Source organism: Carlito syrichta, unplaced genomic scaffold (assembly GCF_000164805.1).
Source record: "Carlito syrichta isolate Samal-C Ts95f unplaced genomic scaffold, Tarsius_syrichta-2.0.1 Scaffold305309, whole genome shotgun sequence".
Lineage (NCBI taxonomy): Eukaryota > Metazoa > Chordata > Mammalia > Primates > Tarsiidae > Carlito > Carlito syrichta.
The window spans coordinates 160,600-179,688 of NW_007249405.1; the positions used below are offsets into that span (position 1 = coordinate 160,600).

The following is a 19,089-nucleotide window of genomic DNA, read 5'->3' on the forward strand; positions in this document are numbered from 1 at the left end:
GTCTGGGGCAGATTCTTTTTTAACACAGTCCAGGCATCTAGAAGATGCAGGTTTTACTTCAGTCCCCTAGGCTAGGACCACAGCACCAGTCAACCTTTCTTCAGCTTTCTCAGGTGTGAGTTAGTCATTGGTCCACAGCACCGCCAAATACAGGGACCATGTCAAGCTCTGTGAGCATCTTGTGAAGCCCCTTTCACTAGACTTAAGGGGATCAAGAATCTCAGAGATCATAACGTTGGGTGGTTTGTCAATGTAGACATTGAAGGATGAGAACAGTATGGAGGGTGAGAGAGAGGTTGGCAATAGTATCAACATCTTCACTAGATGAAAGCCATGACCAATGGGGAGGGACACATGGGAGGCATTGTAGAAGGCAGTCTAGAATGGTAGAATGAGCACCAAATGAACAGAGCAGACATGAATATGTAGTAATGAAGGAGAAATGGTCTGGAAGTGGTCCAGAAAGGTAGGAAAACAACTTCACCACCAACAGATCATGAGGTACCTAAGAGGAAGGCTGACAAGCATCCTCTTGAGAGAACTTTTGGGAATCAGGCACCTTAGGAGTTGGAGGGAACCTACAATGAAGAGGTTGACAGCATAGGGGAGGTGGTTCCTGAAGGAAGAGAACAAAACTGGGATTTCAGGGAAGCAGTGAGAGTTCAGATGAGGAAAGAAGCAGGACACATTATGAGCTAGTAATGTAGCCAGAGGGGTTTTCTTCTTGATGATAATATTGTGAAGCCTAATGGGTTTCTGTGGCCCTTGGTGGCATCAGTAATTAATTATCCTTGTGTCATCTTGTTCTTTTACTGGTTAGAACCAGAATGTCATCTCCTGTGGGTCCAAGGGCCTGGATTTTTAAGGATAATCTGTGACTCCTGGGCACCCAGCTTCTACCCAGTGGGTTAACTGTGGATTCACTTTTGACAGGGATGGACATGGGAACTCTCAGATTAAAATAATATAAAATTAAGCTTCAGAATTAAAGTCTACCATGGTTCCTGGAAATGTTTCCCCAAAGTCCCAGCAGGGTACAAGCCTGGAGTTATTTTTCTCACTCTGGTGCTGCGCTATCTTGGGAAAGCCCCCTGTCTTAGGCTGTTATGCAGCCACTGCAGCAAGAAGATCACTGACCTTCCAGTCAGCTGAGCCCATTTGCCATGAAGAGTGACAGCTCAGGGCTGAAGAATCCAGGACTGAACAGATGAAATGCAGGTTCCTGTGTTAGGTGGACTGTCTCTTGTGTCTCTCACTCACAGAAAGTTAGAATCTCTCTTCCTTTTGCTCTTGTCCCAATTCTGTACATCTCTACCTTAGCCCTCCTCCTATCCATGCAACACATATGCTTTAAAAAAATCATGTGTTATACACAATAATTTTAGAAATGCTAGCAAAAAAAAAATAGGTGAATAGAAGAAAAACCCATAGTGGCACCATCCAGCATCCAGAAACATCTAGTTTAAAATCTGATAATGTATTCATACATAATGTATAGACTGATTGCACATTGAAAAATGAGATCATAATATACATGCTGCCTTATAATCTAATTTTTTTCCTCTGGAAAAAAAAGTCATGAACATATTTTCCTGTTAAGAAATCTGCATCTGTACGAGTGGCATTCAGATTTTTTTTTCAGGTAGCAAGATCCTCTCTTGAAGTGTAATTTTATCTTGAACCCAGTATAGAATCATGCAGAAGGTTGAAGCTGGGTGACAGCCAGCATCTCCCGACCTGCCCTAGAGCAGTCCAGCAAAATGAGCCCTCTGGAGGTCAGTATGAGAAGTGCAACCTGAAAAGCACTGATGACATGTTTTCCCATAGTCACGCCAAAGTCCAATTTGATAAATAGCCTATTATTATTTGTTATTTCCCTTTTTTAAATTATAAGTACTGTCTATGTATATTTCTTGCCCAGATTTAGTTTTTCCTTAGTTGAACTCATACAAACAGATCTATAAGTTTGTGGCTAATATGTTACATTTACCTCAAAAGCATCTATAATATACAGCTCTCACCAGAAGTGTGCAGAAGTTCTCACTTCCTTCTTCTTTCCTAGCACTGAGAGATTCTTTCTTTTAATCTTGCTGTCTGGTTGGTAAAATTCTTATCCAAATATTTAATCTTGCAATTTGTTAATTAGCAGTCAAAATGAGCACATCTATATACATTTTATTTATTTGTGTTTCTTCGTTTCTGAATAGTTTGTTCATGTTCTCTGCTCTGTGATATATTCTTATTTATCTTCCAGAGTTCTTTATATAAAGGATACTAGTACTTTGCCTGTTATATACAAATATTTTTCATTTGTAATTTTGTTATTTGAATTTATGATGCTTATCATTGGTATAAGCAAGTTAAAAATCTTTGATGTAGTAAAAATCATTTTTCCCTTGTTGTTTCTGTTTTTAGTGTGATTCCTCGTCCTTCACCATGATTATGAAACTGTTACCCTATTTTTTTTGTTTTAGTCCTTGTATGTTTAAAATGTTTAGTTTTTCAAGTCAACTGAACTTTACTTTGTATTACCTGCAACCTGGTGGTCTAACATCTTTTTAAATGGCTAGACAGTTATTTCAACACCACATACTAATTCATTCTTTTCTAACTGATTTGAAATTTTGTATGGTTTATATATGCCATTCTGACCCAGATCATATTGTTGTAATTATCAAAGTTTTATATTATGTTTTAATATTTTCCTAATTATTCTCATAGTTATTTTTCCTGAAGAGCCTTGAATTTGTCAGCTTCTCTGGAGTTGCTGGCTAATAAAAATGCCACTTTAGAAAAAGCGATGAAAAAATACATAAAATATAGCCTCCCATTTTCCTCTCTTCCCCTCAGTTAAGATGCCATTACTTACTCAGCCACATTTGAATTCCTTCTGGCTTTTGCATGTTTATGACTTTCCACCAAGAGCTCTGCTATTCTCCCTAACCCTGCCCCTCACAGCTGCCCTTAAATTCCAATGAGCATTCAAGTGACTTCAGTGTAGGGTTTCCTAGAATCCTCCATCCCCCTTTCTCACCTGCTGCCCACACCCTATAAAGAGTGATCCTTTCAGTCTCTCTAGACCGTGTAGCTCTTCTAGGAGCTGATTTATATAAATTATCACTTGGCTTCCACGTTGTTTAATCTCCTCCCTTGTGTGTTGGGAATTCCCTGAATTTCTGGAATTTGGATGACTTCTCTCCTTGGCTCCCATTCCAGTTGCAGGTCTCCCTCTGCTTTACATTCTTCAGTGACTTTAGTTGAGACTGGGAGTGGAAGGAAGCTGGCTAATGTATTTTTTAAAATGCTTTCATTTTTCCCACAAGTTATTGGTGATAACTATTTTCTAAGTGCTCCATGGTGAGCCTCTATTAACTTTGTAGTAAGAAAATAAGTTGTTTTACATCGTCAAAAGAACACTATAATATTGCTTTTCCAGTAATTTGGGACACTATTCATAATATTACGCAGTGTCTCCCAGAATTGATCTTATTTCCTGTGAGCTAAGAATGGATTCTTTTACCTAATAAATATGGTAAAGTATGTAACTGATCATGTCACCCTCTTGGCTATGGGTCCCAAGCCGCCACCTCTGACAAATGTCCTGGGACTCCCCTCATGCAATTTCTTATACATATTTTCCCTTCATTTTGGTTTCTTCATCTTAAAATACTCAGGTGCAGATGTCTTTTTGTCACTACATTCAATCCTTTCTGAAACCTACTGGGCATAAATAAAATCATGGATAAATAAGTGCATCATACCTATGCATACATATATCGTAAAATATCTCTCATTTCTCCTGTCTCATTCCGTTCCCTGTCTCCTTCTCTATCATGGTAACTAGGGCTGGACGGTGCCCAGAAAAATCAGTGCAGGTCTCACACCTTCACAGAACAGATAAACCAAATAACTGAGAAAGAGCCTAAGAAATAGGTATAAATTCTATTTCTAAATTAATTTCTAAACTAGGTATTACTAGGGTTATAGATTTAGCATATATAGCTTGTTGTATTTGGAGATATGTATATAGTCATGAAACCATCACCATAACCGATGCCACAAACTTACTCATCACCTCCAAAAGCTTTATCCTTCACCTTTGTTTTGCTTTTTTTTCCCTTTTGTGGTATGAGCACTAAACATATGATCTACCCTCTTAGCAAATTTTTAAGTATACAATTCACTATTGTTACCTATATGACTTATGTTGTACTATACATCTTCAGTAATTACTTATTTTGCAGGACTGAAATGAATTAATTTTAATTGCAGACAACAAATTGATACGTCCTTCATATAAAAATTGCCACCTTGCATATAAGTTCCTATGGTCACTACCGCTAGTCCAGTCTGACTTTCAGCACCAGAAGTGAGAACTTGAGATAGATAACTCAAGTTAGTGTGTGTCCTGGCAGACAATTATTATTCTTAGAATAGTCTGTTGTATGTTCTTTTCTTCTGTTCTTCTCTCTCTCTCTCTCTTTGTCTCTCTCTCCACAACATCTAGCATTGTTTTGAGTTGCTGACTTTAAAGTTATTATACTGCATAGACTTTTGTGCATGTTGTTTTTGTCACTGGACTTACATTGTGGATATATTCATGTTGGTGTATATTATTGCCCATGGCCCTACCACCTCTACACTGAAAAGCAGGATATACAGTATTTGAGGGAATTTGAGCTAGACCCAGACGGTCGGTTAAAATTCTGCCTCTGCACTTACTAGCTATATGACCTTCGGTAAATTAAATCTCTGAACAGCAATTATCTTCTCTTTATTAATTTTTTTTTAGTAGTATTTATTGAGAGGACAGAAAAGTTCCCACAGTGGGAGGGGACCCGAAGAGGTTGCCCATTATCTTCTCTTTAAAATGCAGAAAATAATACAAACAACCTCACAGAGCTGTTACAAAAAGTAAAGTGTTAAAATATGCAAAGAACTTAGAATCATAAATAGCAGGTAACCCCCTTGGGTCCCCTCTGGCTCTGGGAGCTTTTCTGTCCTCTCAATAATTTCTGCTGCTTGCTTAAGAAAAAAATCATAAGTGGCATCTAGTATGCAATCATTAAACATGAGCTACAAAATTTCTTCCATAGGCTAGTTAGCCATTCCTCCATTGAGAGACACCAAGTTTAGATTGAATTCCTGCTATTCTAAGCAATGTTACAACATACAGCAAATAAGTATACATGCACACATGAGTTTCTCTAGAGCAGATACCAATAAGCCATGTTGAAGAGCTGCACATTTTATATTTTAAGAAGATGTTACTAACTTGCCCTTCACGATGACTGTGCCAACTTATTCCTGTCAACATTAAATACAATTGCCATATCTCCCCATCATGTTGTAGCTCTTTGATGACATTAATTATATTTATCCTAAAATTCTGCTAGCTCTATTAAATTTGCTTCCTTAGGTACAAATTCTGTAGCATAATCTTTTAAATATGTTATGTATTTTCTATGGTTTGACTTTTGTTATATATGTAATGATATTTGATTGCACCTCATCTTTGTAGTCATGGTTTTTGTTAGGGTCTTTAGGGTCTTTATGTTTCAAAGGTTCTCAAGGAAGGGAGGTACAGATCACTAAACATTGGCTTCTTATTTGTTTTCAGGGTGCATAGAGGATAGTGGTCTCTGCCTGTGGATAGAGCAGGGGACAGCTGGTCTTGTGAGTAGGTACCCACCATCCCTCTAGGGTATTATTGTCTCCCAGACTTGACTCTGCCTCTTCAAGTCCTGCATTTTCACTAAGAATCCCTCCTTGGAAGTAGAGACCTCTCTGCCGGCTGCCTGTCTTGATGAGGGATAATAGTGGGAAGAGAGACAAACTGTGAAGAAACCTCCTTGTTTGCTTCAGGAATCACTCTGTCAATTGTTCCTGGTCCTATCCCGCCCTGGCATTTATGCAGTCTATTCAGAAGGTGCTCTTAAGACTTCTCCCACACCCCTGTGGCATCTCTCAGGGGTATTGTGGACTGCATGGGTTTAGCCATTCCTCTGATTCTCCTTTTTTCAGGGACCTCTCATCATTTCTGGGTCAAGGAGGGTTTCCCTTGTTTCTAGTATAATTATCAATTAAAAACCTTTTTTCAATTATTTTTGTGTCTTGGGGTTAAAGAAGAACAAGATGTTCATTTCTGGAAAATGAGCAAGTCGACATGGGAATGTTCATTTCCTTGGACAGGTATTTGTGTCAACACTGCTCTAGAGGAAGACGGTGGATGCATCGTTGTCAAGGTAAGTGGTCACAAACTGAGTTTGGCAACTCACTTCTTTATTGACTCTGGCTGCCCATGGAAATCATTGACCTTTCCCAGGGTACCTAAGCTTTCTTTCTATACCTTTTGGACAATTTGATCTAGGAAGTGGAGAAGGAAGTGGAGGAGGAGAATGTAGAGGGGGGGAGGAAAAGAAAAAAGGAAAAAATAAGTATAAAATATGAGTAAAAACAATGCTACCCTCATTCAAGGATGACTCTTTTCAAAAGAACACCTAGTCAAGCCAGCTCACCTCCTTGCAGGAACTTCATGGGATGGACAATGGCGTGGTATCTGTCTATGCTGAGGGACACCAGTACGTAGGTGGAAGCATAGAGCAGCACAACCTAGAGACCAAAATGAGAAGAGGCATGTGACTTCAGAGAGGTGAGGGAGTACTTGTAATAAAAAGAACAGAGTCTTATGCTACTTAGAAACCTAAGAACTGAACCAAAGTTGGGGTGAGGGTTGGGTTAGGGAGGGGAACAACTGATTCTTCATGCCAGGAAGCAGATTTAGGTTCTTGGTACTGGAATTTGATTGCTAGTCCTGATGGGTGAGGACGCTTCCAGCTCTTTCTTGTTCACTAATTCCCTTGGCTTCTTGGAAACTTTTTTTATTTCAGGATCAGTCCTTCTTGACATTTACATGGTACATTTGTTTGTAATTGACTTTTAAAGCTAAACTAATTTTCTCTAACACAATTGACATTCCAGAATAATTAGACACAAAAGTTTATTTGCCTTTTATCAGCGTGAGTTTTTAGGGATGATAAAAGGATTCCGTTTCCAAGGAGCCAACGTGCTGTTTTGAGTCACTTTATCATCATCAGCACTGACACCATCAGAGAGCTCCCCTTCTTCATACACCTCACTGAGGTCAGGCCCTGGGTCTCCTTTTCCGCCTTCCCACTCTCTTTTATTAACTGTGTTCACACTCCTTAATTATCTTGTGTACAGTATTATTTGCATACTTAAAAGAAAAAGAAATTAGGAGCACATTTAGAATGTAATTAAATAAAATATCTCAGAAAAAAATGATCAAGGTGGACATTTTTCAGGTGACTTGAAGTCTCATTTCTACCAAGAGTTCCACTATGTCGCTACGGGTCCAGAGGGCGTAGGAGAGTAACTTGAAGACTGAGTTTAAGTGTAAGTATTTGACTTTCTTCTTGGTAATCACCTTTGTTCTAAATTTGTATCTTTTTTATCTTTCCCTGGGTCAGACAAATAACAGTCAGCACAATGTCATTCTTTATTATTTTTTATTTCTATAACATTACTACAAATATGTCTCAGCCCTAAGGTTGTAGAAGATGCCACAGGGAAGCAGTTCTGAGGAATGATCAGAGATTAAAGTCTACACTGAGGGATGTAATAAGAAATTTTCATCTTGCAAAAAAGGTGATAAATTGATAAATGTAGAAAGAGAAAATGGATGGCTAAGTTTAAGAAGAAAATCAGACAATTGTTTCCTTAGATAAAACTGGGATTTCTTAGTGTTATCCATGAATTTAGAATTATTTTACTTATTTATTTTTAATTATTTTATTTTTAAAATATGGGATACAATTCAGGGTTAGGTACGTGGTCATCATATAGGTAAAGTGTGAGTACCCTTATTGATGTTAATGTGCTCCCCCTTTTCCTGGCAGTGTCTCAGTACTGCCAATCCCTTTCTTATAGTATTATGATAAAAGTTCAGGATTCACTTATGAGTGAGTACATGTGGTACTCAGATCTTTGTTTCTGTGATGAGTCACTGAGTAGTATTACAGACTCGAATTCCATCCAGGTTGCTGCAAAGTTCATAATTTTTTTATGGCTGCATAATATTCCATCATGTAAATGTACTACATTTTCTTTATCCAAGTCACTTTCGATGGGCAGCGTGGTGGGTTCCATGTTTTTGCTATTGTGAATAATGCTGTAATAAACATATTTGTGCAGGTATCTTTTTCATAGAGTAATTTGCGTCCCTCTGGGTATATTTCCAGGAGGGAGAGTTCTCGGTTATATGGAAGGTCGATTTTCAGATATTTTAGAAATCATCACACTGTTTTCCACGGAGGTTGTACTAGTTTACACTCCCACCAACAGTGTAGAAGTGTTCCCTTTTCCCCAAATCCTTTCCAGCATCTTCTCCATCCTGACTGAAGTTAGGTGATATCTCATTTTGGTTTTAATGTGCATTTCTTTGATGATTAGTGAGCATTTTTTCATGTACCTTTTGACTGTTCTCATGTCTTCTACTGAGAAGTGCCTATTCAAATATTTTGCCCATTTTTAAATAGGTTTTTTAATAGGGTTGTTTTTTTTTTTTCCTTTTGGCTTGAGTTACTGGATGTTAGGCTTTTGTCAGACATACAGTTGGAAAATATTTTTTCCCATTCTGTGGGCATCTCCCCACTCTCTTAATGGTTCTTTGGCTTTGCAAAAGCTTTTCAGTTTGATGAGGTCCCACTTATCTATCTTATGTTTTATGGTATTTGCTTTTGGAGAGTTGATCAAGAATTGGTTGTCTATTCCAATTTCTGTAAGTGTGTTTCCAACATTTTCTTCTAGGATTCTTATAGTTTGAGGTTTTACATTTAGGTCTTTAATCCATTTAGAGTTATTGTTTTCTTTTTGGCACATTTAAGTTCCTTATAAACCCTAGATGTTAGACCTCTGTCAAATATACAGCAGTTGGCAAATATTTTTTTTTTCCCAGTCTATGGGCTGTCTCCCCACTCTCTCAATGATTTCTTTGGCTTTGCAAAAACTTGTTAGTTTGATGAGGTCCCATTTGTCTATCTTATCTCTTATGTCATGGGAACTTGGGGTTTTGATCAGGAATTGGTTGCCAGTTCCAATTTCCATAAGGTTGTCTCCTGCATTTTCTAAAGTTCATAGAGTTTGAGGTTTTACATTTAGGTCTTTGATTCATTTAGAGTTGATTTTTGTATATTTTGATAGATAAGGGTCCCATTCAGTCTTCTCTATGTGGTCAGCCAGTTTTCCCAGCACAATTTACTGAATGGTTCTCCTCTCCCAAGTGGTTGCTGGTGGAGACTTTGTCGAAGATGAGTTGGTTGAGGAATTGAGGTTTTGCTTCCAGTTCTATCCTATTCCATTGGTCCATATGCCTGCTTTTGTCTAATACCAGGCTGTTTTGATCATGGTTGCTTTATAGTAGAGTTTGAAGTCTGGAAGTATGATACCTCCCACTTTGTTTCTTTTGCTAAAGATTGTTTTGGCTATTCATGGTCTGTTATTTTTCCATATGAATTTCTGTATTGTCAATTCCAGGTCTGGGAAGAATAATGTTGGTAATTTAATGGGTATAGGGTTAAACCTGTAGATTGCCTTTGGTAGAATGAACATCCTAAAAATGTTAATTCTTCCAATCCATGAGCATGAAATATTTTTTTCCATTTGTTTTTGTCTTCTTGGATTTCTTTGAGCAGTGTCTTGTAGTTTTCGTTGTAAAGGTCTTTCACTTCTTTGGTTAGGAAGATGCCAACATATTTCATTTTTGTGTGTGGCTATGTGAATGGGATTGTGCTTTTTATTTGTGTTTCTGTCTATTTATTATTGGTGTATAGGAATATGATTGTCTTTTGCATTTTATTTTATACCCACGAGACTTTGCCAAACTCCTTCATCAGTGCAAGGAGGTTTTTGACAGATTTTTCTTGGGTTTTCAAGGTATAGGATTATGTCATCTCTAAAGAGGGATCAGTTAACTTCCTCTTTTCCTATTTGGATACCCTTGATTTCCTTCTCCTGTCTAATTGTTCTAGCTAGGACTTCCAACACAATGAACTCTCCCCAAATCATTTTATGAAGATAACATCATATTGATACCCAAACCAGGTAAAGATTCAGCAAAGAAAGAAAGCTCCAGGCCAGTATCTTTGATGAACATACATGCAAAAATTCTCAACAAGATTCTAGCAAATTGAATCCAACAACACATCTCAAAAATCATCCACCATGACCAAGCAGGCTTCATCCCCAGGATGCAGAACCACTGGTTCAACATCTGCAAGACCATAAATGTAATTAAATACATCAGTAGATGTAAAAACAAGAATCATATGATTATATCATTAGATGCAGAAAAAGCTTTTGATAAAATCCAGAATCCCTTCTTGATTAAAACCGTTGAACACCTAGGCATAGATGGGACATACCTCAAGATAGAATTTAGAATTATTAAAGGTGGATACACACAGTTGAGAAGGTGGCATCAGGGAGGATTGAAAAGCACGCACCCAATGCCAGAGCCCTATGTGGTGACTGTCACAGTGAAGAGGTCATAACAATCTTGAGAATTTTTGCATGTGGCCTTCTTGAGTGAGACAGTTCAGACTGACACAGCTCAGAATCTGGCGCAAGAGAAAAGTCACAAACAAGGGTGTCCAGGGAAGCTGGCAACCTTGAAAAAAGAGATGGACTTTGAGATACAATAAAAAAGAATTAATTTCTGACATTAAACATCTTCAAACATCTAAGCAGGGTAAAAAAAAAATAAAGGTTACCTAAAAAAATGCATTTCAAGTTATCATGCCTCTTCTGTACAAAAATAAATGCCAGAAAACAGTATAAAAACATGTTCAAAGTTTAAAAAAAAATTTTGATCCAAGAACTCTGTAAATATCATTTCTATGCCAAGGCATACAACAATTTTTTTTTTTTTTTCGAGTTGGAGTCTCACTTTGTCGCCCAGACTGGAGTACAGTGGCCGCTCCCGGCCACAGCAGCCTCAACCTGCTGGGCTCTGGTGATCCTTCCGCCTCAGCCTTCCGAGTAGCCGGAATTACAGATTTAGATATATAAGAAAGAAGAAAATATAATATCATGTACTCTTCTTGAAAATCCTCATTGAGGAAATACTTCAGCTAATTAAGAATTGTTTCAAAATTAAGAACTCTAGAAGAGGAAAAAAGATGGAATAATAACAATGGTAAGTAAAAAAGTTAGAAAAACAAAATTTTTACAAAATAATTATCAGTATAGTTATGGAACATTTCAGGAAAAAAGTCTAGGAAGTTGGGTGAGGGGAAAGAGTTAAATGGAAGAAATTATATTAAATTCCCATTTAAACATTTTTGATAACTCTTTTGCTTTTTATTTTGATAGAGCTCTATTATATGTAAAAAGAGTAACCATGACACAGTAAAATAAAAATGGAGAACATTTAATGTATTCGTTTCCTATGGCTATTGTAACAAATTACCATAAACTTGGTATCTTAAAACAACATAAATTTATTTTCTCAGAGTTCTAGAGACCAGAAGTTCAAATCAATTTTACTGGGCCAAAACTCAGATGTTGGCAGGATCATAATCCCTCCAAAGACTCTAGGAAAGAATTTGTCCCTCTTCCAGTCTTAGGTGCCTGATAGCATTTTTTGGCTTGTGGTCATACATCAGTTCAATCTTTACCCCTGTGGTTACAAGGTCTTCTCTCCTTCTGTTTGTCAAATTACCCTCTGTTTTTCTCTTAAGATTACATTTAGTACTCATTGGAATGAGTCAGGATAATCTTCCCATTTGAAGATGCTTAACTTAATCACATATACAAAGTTTCTTTTTGCCATATAAGGTAACAAATATAAATTCTAGGGATTAGGTTGTAGGTATTTTGAGGAACCTGTTTTCAGCCTACCACAATTAATAATCAAATAAAAGGAAAAAACAAACAAGCAAATGACAAGAAAAACTAAACACAGAAAGAGTAAAATGAGACAACTAAGACCAAACAATATTTGCCATAATAAATATGAAGGGCTTAAGCTCCTTCACTAAAACGAAGACTTTTTTTTTTTTTTTTGAGTTGGAGTCTCATTCTTTGTCGCCCAGGCTGGAGTGCAGTGCCACACTCATGGCCACTGCAACCTCCACCCGCTGGGCTTAGGCAATCCTTCTGCCTCAGCCTTCCAAGTAGCTAGAACTACAGATGCACGCCACTACGCCTGGCTAAGAACTACTTTTTAAAAAAATACAGATCTATACCACTTAGAAGATAAATCTCCAAAACCTGGTCGTATTTAAGTTTAAAAAGAAGGATAATAAAATGCATGTTAAGTGACTAAAAACTAAAAGAAGGCATTCATTGCAATATTGTCATTTGACAAATTAAATTGAAGGCATATAGCATCAAATGTGCAAAAAATTATTTATGCTGATAAAAGGTACAATACATAATAACAATAGAATATCCATAAACTTATATGTTACAAGTAATATAACACTAAAAATATAACAAAATATTCAACGTTTTACAGAGGAAAAAACAAAAATATGTAGCTAGAAAAAATTAAACATCATTAATGTGAAAATGAAAATGATATACATTTCTGTTAAATAGCTAGACAATATTTCAAAACTTAGTCATATACTAAACTACCAAGAAAGAAAACCCCTCAATAGTTCCAAAAAGTAGGATTTACACAATCCATATATTTAAAACAATGAGCAGCAATGAAGCTGAAATTAGTAACTTTTTTTGTAAAAAATGCCACTTGGAAATTTAAACACCCTCATAATTAACTTGAGTCAAGAAGGAAATCAAAGTACAATTATAGTCAATTCATAAATGTCAACAACGAAAACTCTACACATCAACAACATATGGGATACCATTCGGAGAACAGATGGCAGCTTGAGGACATATGTCTAAATTCTCACTACCCCACCCTTTAATTCTGACAGCAATGACCTAGGAAATATAGAACTAAAGAAAATCTTGCACAGAGGAGTGAGACTTAAATGCTGGAAACAGAGAAATTTTACTTAGAAAATGCCAGATTGGAATCACATAAAGAAGGATTCCTGGACTGACTTTAAGAAAATAGACTTTATTTTTCAGAAAAATTGCATTTTTACAAAAAAATTGTAGAGTACAGAACATTTTTATATTACCCTTCTCCCACCTGTACTCTTTCCCCTATTATTATGTTGTATTAATGTGGTACATTTGTTAAATTTTATGAACTAATATTGATACATTATTATTAACTAAAGTCCATTCTTTATGTTAATGATCACTCTTTGTGTTGTACGATTCTATGGGTTTTGACAATTGTATAATGTCCATGTATTCGTTATTATAGTATCATAGAGAAGCGTTTCACTGTCCTAAAAATTGTATTTTAACTGTATTTTATCTATTGCTTCTCCAAATAAAAAGATCTTTTTACAGTTCTATAGTTTTACCTATATAAAATATAGTTGGAATATAGTTGGCATCATATAGCATGAAGCCTTTCAGACAAACTTCTTTCACTTAGAAATGTCCATGTCATTTCATGGTTTATATCTCATTTTGTGTTTATCACTGAATAATATCTCATTGTATATATGGACCATAGTTTACTAATCCATTCAATTTTTCAGGGACGTCTTTGTTGCTTCCAGTTTTTGGTGAAGACATAAGTTGTCAACACAATTGTGTAAATAGCTAGGATCACAATTGCTGGATTGTGTGGTAAGATTATGTTTAGCTTTGTAAGAAACTGCTAAATTATCTTCCATAGTGGCTGTACCACTTTGAATCCCCACTGCAATAAATAAGAGTTCTTGTTAATACACATCCTCACTAGTCATTGGTATTATCAGTTTTTTGGAATTTAGTCATTATTTAATAGATGTGCAGTGGTGTCTCACTGTTGTTTTAATCTGCAATTCCCAAATGACATGTGATATTGAGCTTCTTTCCAAATCCGTGTTTACCAGTTTCTTGGTGAGATGTCTGTTCAGATCTTTTGCCCACTTTTTAAATGGGTTGTGTGCTTTCTTATTGCTGAATTTTAGGAGATCTTTGTACATTTTGGATACAAATCCTTTATGAAACATGTATTTTGTAAATATTTCATTCTGAGGGTTATCGTTTCATTCTCTTAAACAATGTCTTTCACAGAGAAATTTTAAAATTTCATAAAGTTCAAATTTCAATTATTTCGTGGATTGTGCTGTTGGTGTTGTATCTAAAGATGCATCGACAAACCCAAGTTTCTCTAGATACTCTTTTATATTATTTTCTAGTAGTTTTACAGTAGTGAGCAATACATTTTAATCTGTGATTGATGCTGAGTTTGTTTTTATGAAGACTGTATGAGGGAGGGATCCAATAAAACTGGAATTTATTTATAAAAAGTTGTGTATTTATTTTTACATGTTTAAACTTCAGTCTCTTTCAATGTACTCTTTGTTTGATGCAGTACACCTAGCAAGATGCTTTTTCTACTGCTCAAAATAGTTTCTGAACTTGTCAATTTTGATGTCTGTTAGTGCTTCTACTGTTTTCTGTTTCACTTCTTCCACATCAGCAAAACATTTCCCTCTAAGGACTTTTTAAATCTGGGAAATATAAAAAAGATACTTGAGCAATAGAAATGAATAGGGAGGGTGCTACAAAGGGTAATGCCATATTTGGACAAAAATTACTGAACACTCAGTGCAGTGGGGGCAGGTGTGTTGTCAGGGTGGAAGAACCAGTCATCTGCTTGTCACAATTCAAGACATTTCTTTCACAAATCACAACACAACTTTCACGAAATACCCAGATAAAAAGATAATTTTGTTTTATGAGGGGTCCCCCTCGTAAAGTGTCTCTCTCTCTCTGAGAGAGATAATATATTATATCATAATATAATATGCATAGTATTATATATTTTATATAATATATTTTACACACAGGTATAAAATTATATATATATTACTCTAGCACTATTTCTTAAAAGGAGTATTTCTCCATGCCTTTTCTCCTTTGTCAAAAGATTGGCGAACTATCTTTGTGCATGTTTATTTATAGACTCTCTGTACTGTTTTGTTGATATATGTGTTGATTCTTTGCTCAATACCGTGACGTCTTGATTATGTGTGGCTTTATAAGTCTTAAAATCAGGCAGTATTAGTTCTCCAAATGTCTCTTTCTTTAACATAGTATTGTTATTCTATATTTTTCTCTTTTTCTTTCTTTTTAAAAAATTTTAATGATGTGGGGTACAATTCAGGGTTAGGTATACAAATGTTCATTATGCGGGTACCCTTGTTGAAGACGTGTGCCCCCTCTCTCCCCTGGCAGTTTCCCACTACTGCCAATCCCTTTCTTATAGTATCATGATAACTATTCAAGATCCACCCATGAGTGAGAATATGTGGCAGTCAGTTATTTGCTTCTGTGATAGATCAGTCAGTATTATGAACTCTAAGTTCATTCAAGTTGCTATGAAGTTCATAATTTTGTCCTTCTTATAGCTGAAAATATTTCATATTTTTGTGTATATGTTCTACATATTTTTATCCAGTCATCTTTTGATGGGCAGCATAGTTGGTTCCATGTTTTTGCTATGGTGAATTATGCTGCAATAAACATGTGTGTGCAGGTATCTTTTTCACAGAGTGATTTGAGTTCCTCCAGGTATATTCCCAGAAGAGGGATTGTGGGGTCGTATGGGAGGTTGATTTTTAGGTCTTTTAGGAATCCCCAAACTGTTTTCCACAGAGGTTGTACCCACCAACAGTGTAGAAATGTTCACTTTTCCCTGCATTCTTTCCAGCATCTGTTGTTTTTTGAGTTATCGATGATGGTCATCGTGACTGGAGTTAAGTGGTATCAGCATGGTTGTGTGGTTTTAATTTGTATGTCTTTGATGAATAGTGAGGCTGAGCATTTTTTCATGTATCTGCGGTCTGCTTGTATGTCTTCTTTTGAGAAGTGTCTATTCATATCTCTTTCCCACTTTGTAATGGGACTGTTTTTTTTTTCTTTTCAACACGTTTGAGTTCCTTGTAGAACCTAGATGTTAGGCCTTTGTCAGATATACAGTTGACAAATATTTTTTTCCCAGTCTAAGGACTGACTCCCCTCTCTCTTTATGGTTTATTTGGCTTTGCAGAAGTTTTTCAGTTTGATGAGGTTCCACTTGTCTATCTTATCTTTTATGGCATGAGCACTTGGGGTTTTGATCAGAAATTGGTTGCCAGTTCCAATTTCCATAAGGACGTCTCCTGAATTTTCTAAGGTTTTTCTAGTTTGAGGTTTTACATCTAGGTCTTTGATCCATTTAGAATTGATTTTTGTGTATAGTGATAGGTAGGGGTCTTGTTTTAATCTTCTGCATGTGGTCAACCAGTTTTCTCAGCACCATTTGCTGAATAGGTTCTCCTTTCCCCAGTGGTTAGTGGTGGAGGCTGTGTCGAAGATAAGTTTGTTGAGAAATTGAGGTTTTGCTTCTGGAATCTCTATCCTGTTTCATTCATCTATATGCCTGTTCTTGTACCAATACCAGGCTGTTTTGATTATTGTAGCTTTGTTATAAAACTTAAGGTCTGGGAGCATGATGCCTCCTGCTTTGTTTTTTTGCTATTCGTGGTTGTTTATGTTTCCGTATGAATTCCTGTATTGCCATTTCCAGGTCCGAGAAGAATGCTGCTGGTAATTTAATGGGTATTGCATTAAATCTGTAGATTGCCTTGGGTAGGATAGACATCTTAACAATATTGATTCTTCCAATCCATGAACATGGAATATTTTTCCATTTGTTTGTGTCATCTTGGATTTCTTTGAGCAGTGTTTTGTAGTTTTTGTTGTAAAGGTCTTTCATGTCTCTGGTTAGAAAGGTGGGTGCCAAGATACTTCATTTTGTTTGTGGCTATTGTGAATGGAATTGTGCTTATTTGAGTTTCTATTTGTTTATTGTTGGTGTATAGGAATGCAGCTGTCTTTTGCACATTTATTTTATACTCTGAGAATTGTGCCAAAGTCTTTTTCAGTGCAAGGAGGTTTTTGACAGATTCTTTTGGGTTTTCAAGGTATAGAATCATGTCATCTGCAAAAAAGGATAACTTGACTTTCACTTTTCCTCTTTGGATACCCCTGTCCTGATTTCCTTCTTTTATCTGATAGCTCTAGCTATGACTTCCAATACTGTGTTGAACAGAAGGAGAGTGGGCATTCTTGTTTTGTTCTGATTTTCAGGGAAAATGGTTCCACTTTCTATCTATTTAGCAGTATGTAAGCTGTGAGTTTTTCATGGATGGCTTAATTTTGAGGTATGTTCCACCTATGCCTAGATATTTGAGGGTTTTTATCAAGAAGTAATACTACTGGATTTTTTCAAAAGCTTTTTCCTTGCCTAATGATATAATCATGTGGTTTTTGTTTTTACATCTGTTGATGTGTTAATTACATTTATGGTCTTGCAGATGTTGAATCAGCTCTGCATCCTGTGGATGGACCCTACTTGGTCATGGTGGATGATTTTTGAGATGTTGTGGAATCCGGTGTGCTAGAATCTTGTTGAAAATTTTAGCATCTATATTCATCAAGGATATTGATCTGTAGTTTTATTTCTTTGTTGGCTCTTTACAGGTATGGGTACCAATGTAATGTTAGCTTCATAAAACAATTTGCGAAGGGTTCTATCTTTCTCAATTGCCTGAATTTCTTTCAATAGAATTGGTATCAGCTCCTCCTTGTATGTTTTGTAGAACTCTGCTGGAAAACCATCTGGTCCGGGGCTTTTTTTTTTTGGTAGGTAGTTCTCTTATGACTTAATCAATTTCCTGCGTTTTATTGGTCTATTTAGGGTCTCAATTTCTTCTTGCTTCAACCTGAGGAGGTTGTGTGATGTCAGAAAGTTCTCCATTTCATTTAGGTTTTCAAATTTGTTTCCATACAAGTATACATAGTAATCTCTGATAATCTTCTGTATTTATTTGAGCTTTGTTGTGACTTGATCTTTGCATTTCTGATTGTGTTTATTTGGGTATTTTCCTCTCTTTTTCTTGGTCAGTCTAGCCAGGGGTCCATCAATCTTACTTGTCCTTTCAAAGAACGAAGTTTTTGTTTAGTTGATTTTTTGTATTATATTTTTGTCTTCTATGTCCCGTATTTGAGCTTTTATTTTAGTGATCTGGATTCTTCTGCTAAAGTTAGGATTTTGGTGGTCTTGCTTTTCCAGTTTCCTTAGGCAATTTGTTAGGCTGCTAACTTGTGATCTTTCCATTTTATTCATGTGTGTTTGTAGAGATATGAATTTCCTTCTAATTACTTCTTTCGTGACATCCCAGAGATTGGTAAGATGTTTCTTTGTCTCCATTTGTTTCTATCAACCTTTTAATTTCTATTTTGATTTCCATGTTGACCCAGTTGTTTAGCATCATGCTGTTTAGTGTCCATGTCTTTGTGGGTTTTGGGGGAACTTTTTTGGTGTTGATAATTATTTAGATTCCACTGTGATCTGAGAAGGTGCATGGCAGTATTTCAATCTTATAAAATTTATTTATGCTTGATTTATGACTGAGGATGTGGTTGATTTTAGAATATGTTTTATGTGGTGATAAGTAGAATGTATATTCCATGGTTGCTGGGTGGAGTGTTCTATAGGTATCTATTAAGTCCATTTGGTCAAGCATCTCATTGAAATTACAGATCTCCTTGTTGATTTTTTGTCTTGATGAAGTATGTAGGGTTGATAGTGGGGTATTTAAGTCCCCAGCTATGATAGTGTTAGAGTCAATATCTTTTTTTAGTTTATCTAAAGTAGCACACTCACATTCACTTCAGCCTGAACCTGATGGGCTCAGGTGATCCTTCTGCCTCAGTCTTCCAAGTAGTTTGAACTATAGGTGCCCACCACCATGCCTGGCTAATTTTTTGTTTTATTTATTGTAGAGATGGGTTCTCACCAAGTTGCCCAGGCTGGTCTTAAGTCCCTGTGTGCAGGCCATCCTCTTGCCTCCATCTCCCAAAGTGCTGGGATTACAGGTGTGAGTCACTGTGCCTGGTTATAACCTGCTTTATGAAAGTGGGTACTCCTATGTTGGGTAC

General features: G+C 36.4%; 1 protein-coding gene across 2 annotated transcripts in view; it reads right to left on the bottom strand.

Annotated features, from left to right (window-relative positions):
- NPSR1 (neuropeptide S receptor 1) overlaps window positions 1-19,089 on the bottom strand; it is a 219,162-nt gene that overhangs the window by 30,067 nt on the left and 170,006 nt on the right. The window contains exon 4 of one of the 2 annotated variants that reach the window (XM_008061523.1): window positions 6,519-6,612. The exons of the other annotated variant lie outside the window; for it this stretch is intronic. Coding sequence (XP_008059714.1) covers window positions 6,519-6,612 — 94 coding nt within the window. The remainder of the gene's footprint in view (window positions 1-6,518; window positions 6,613-19,089) is intronic. 2 annotated transcript variants of the gene reach the window in all.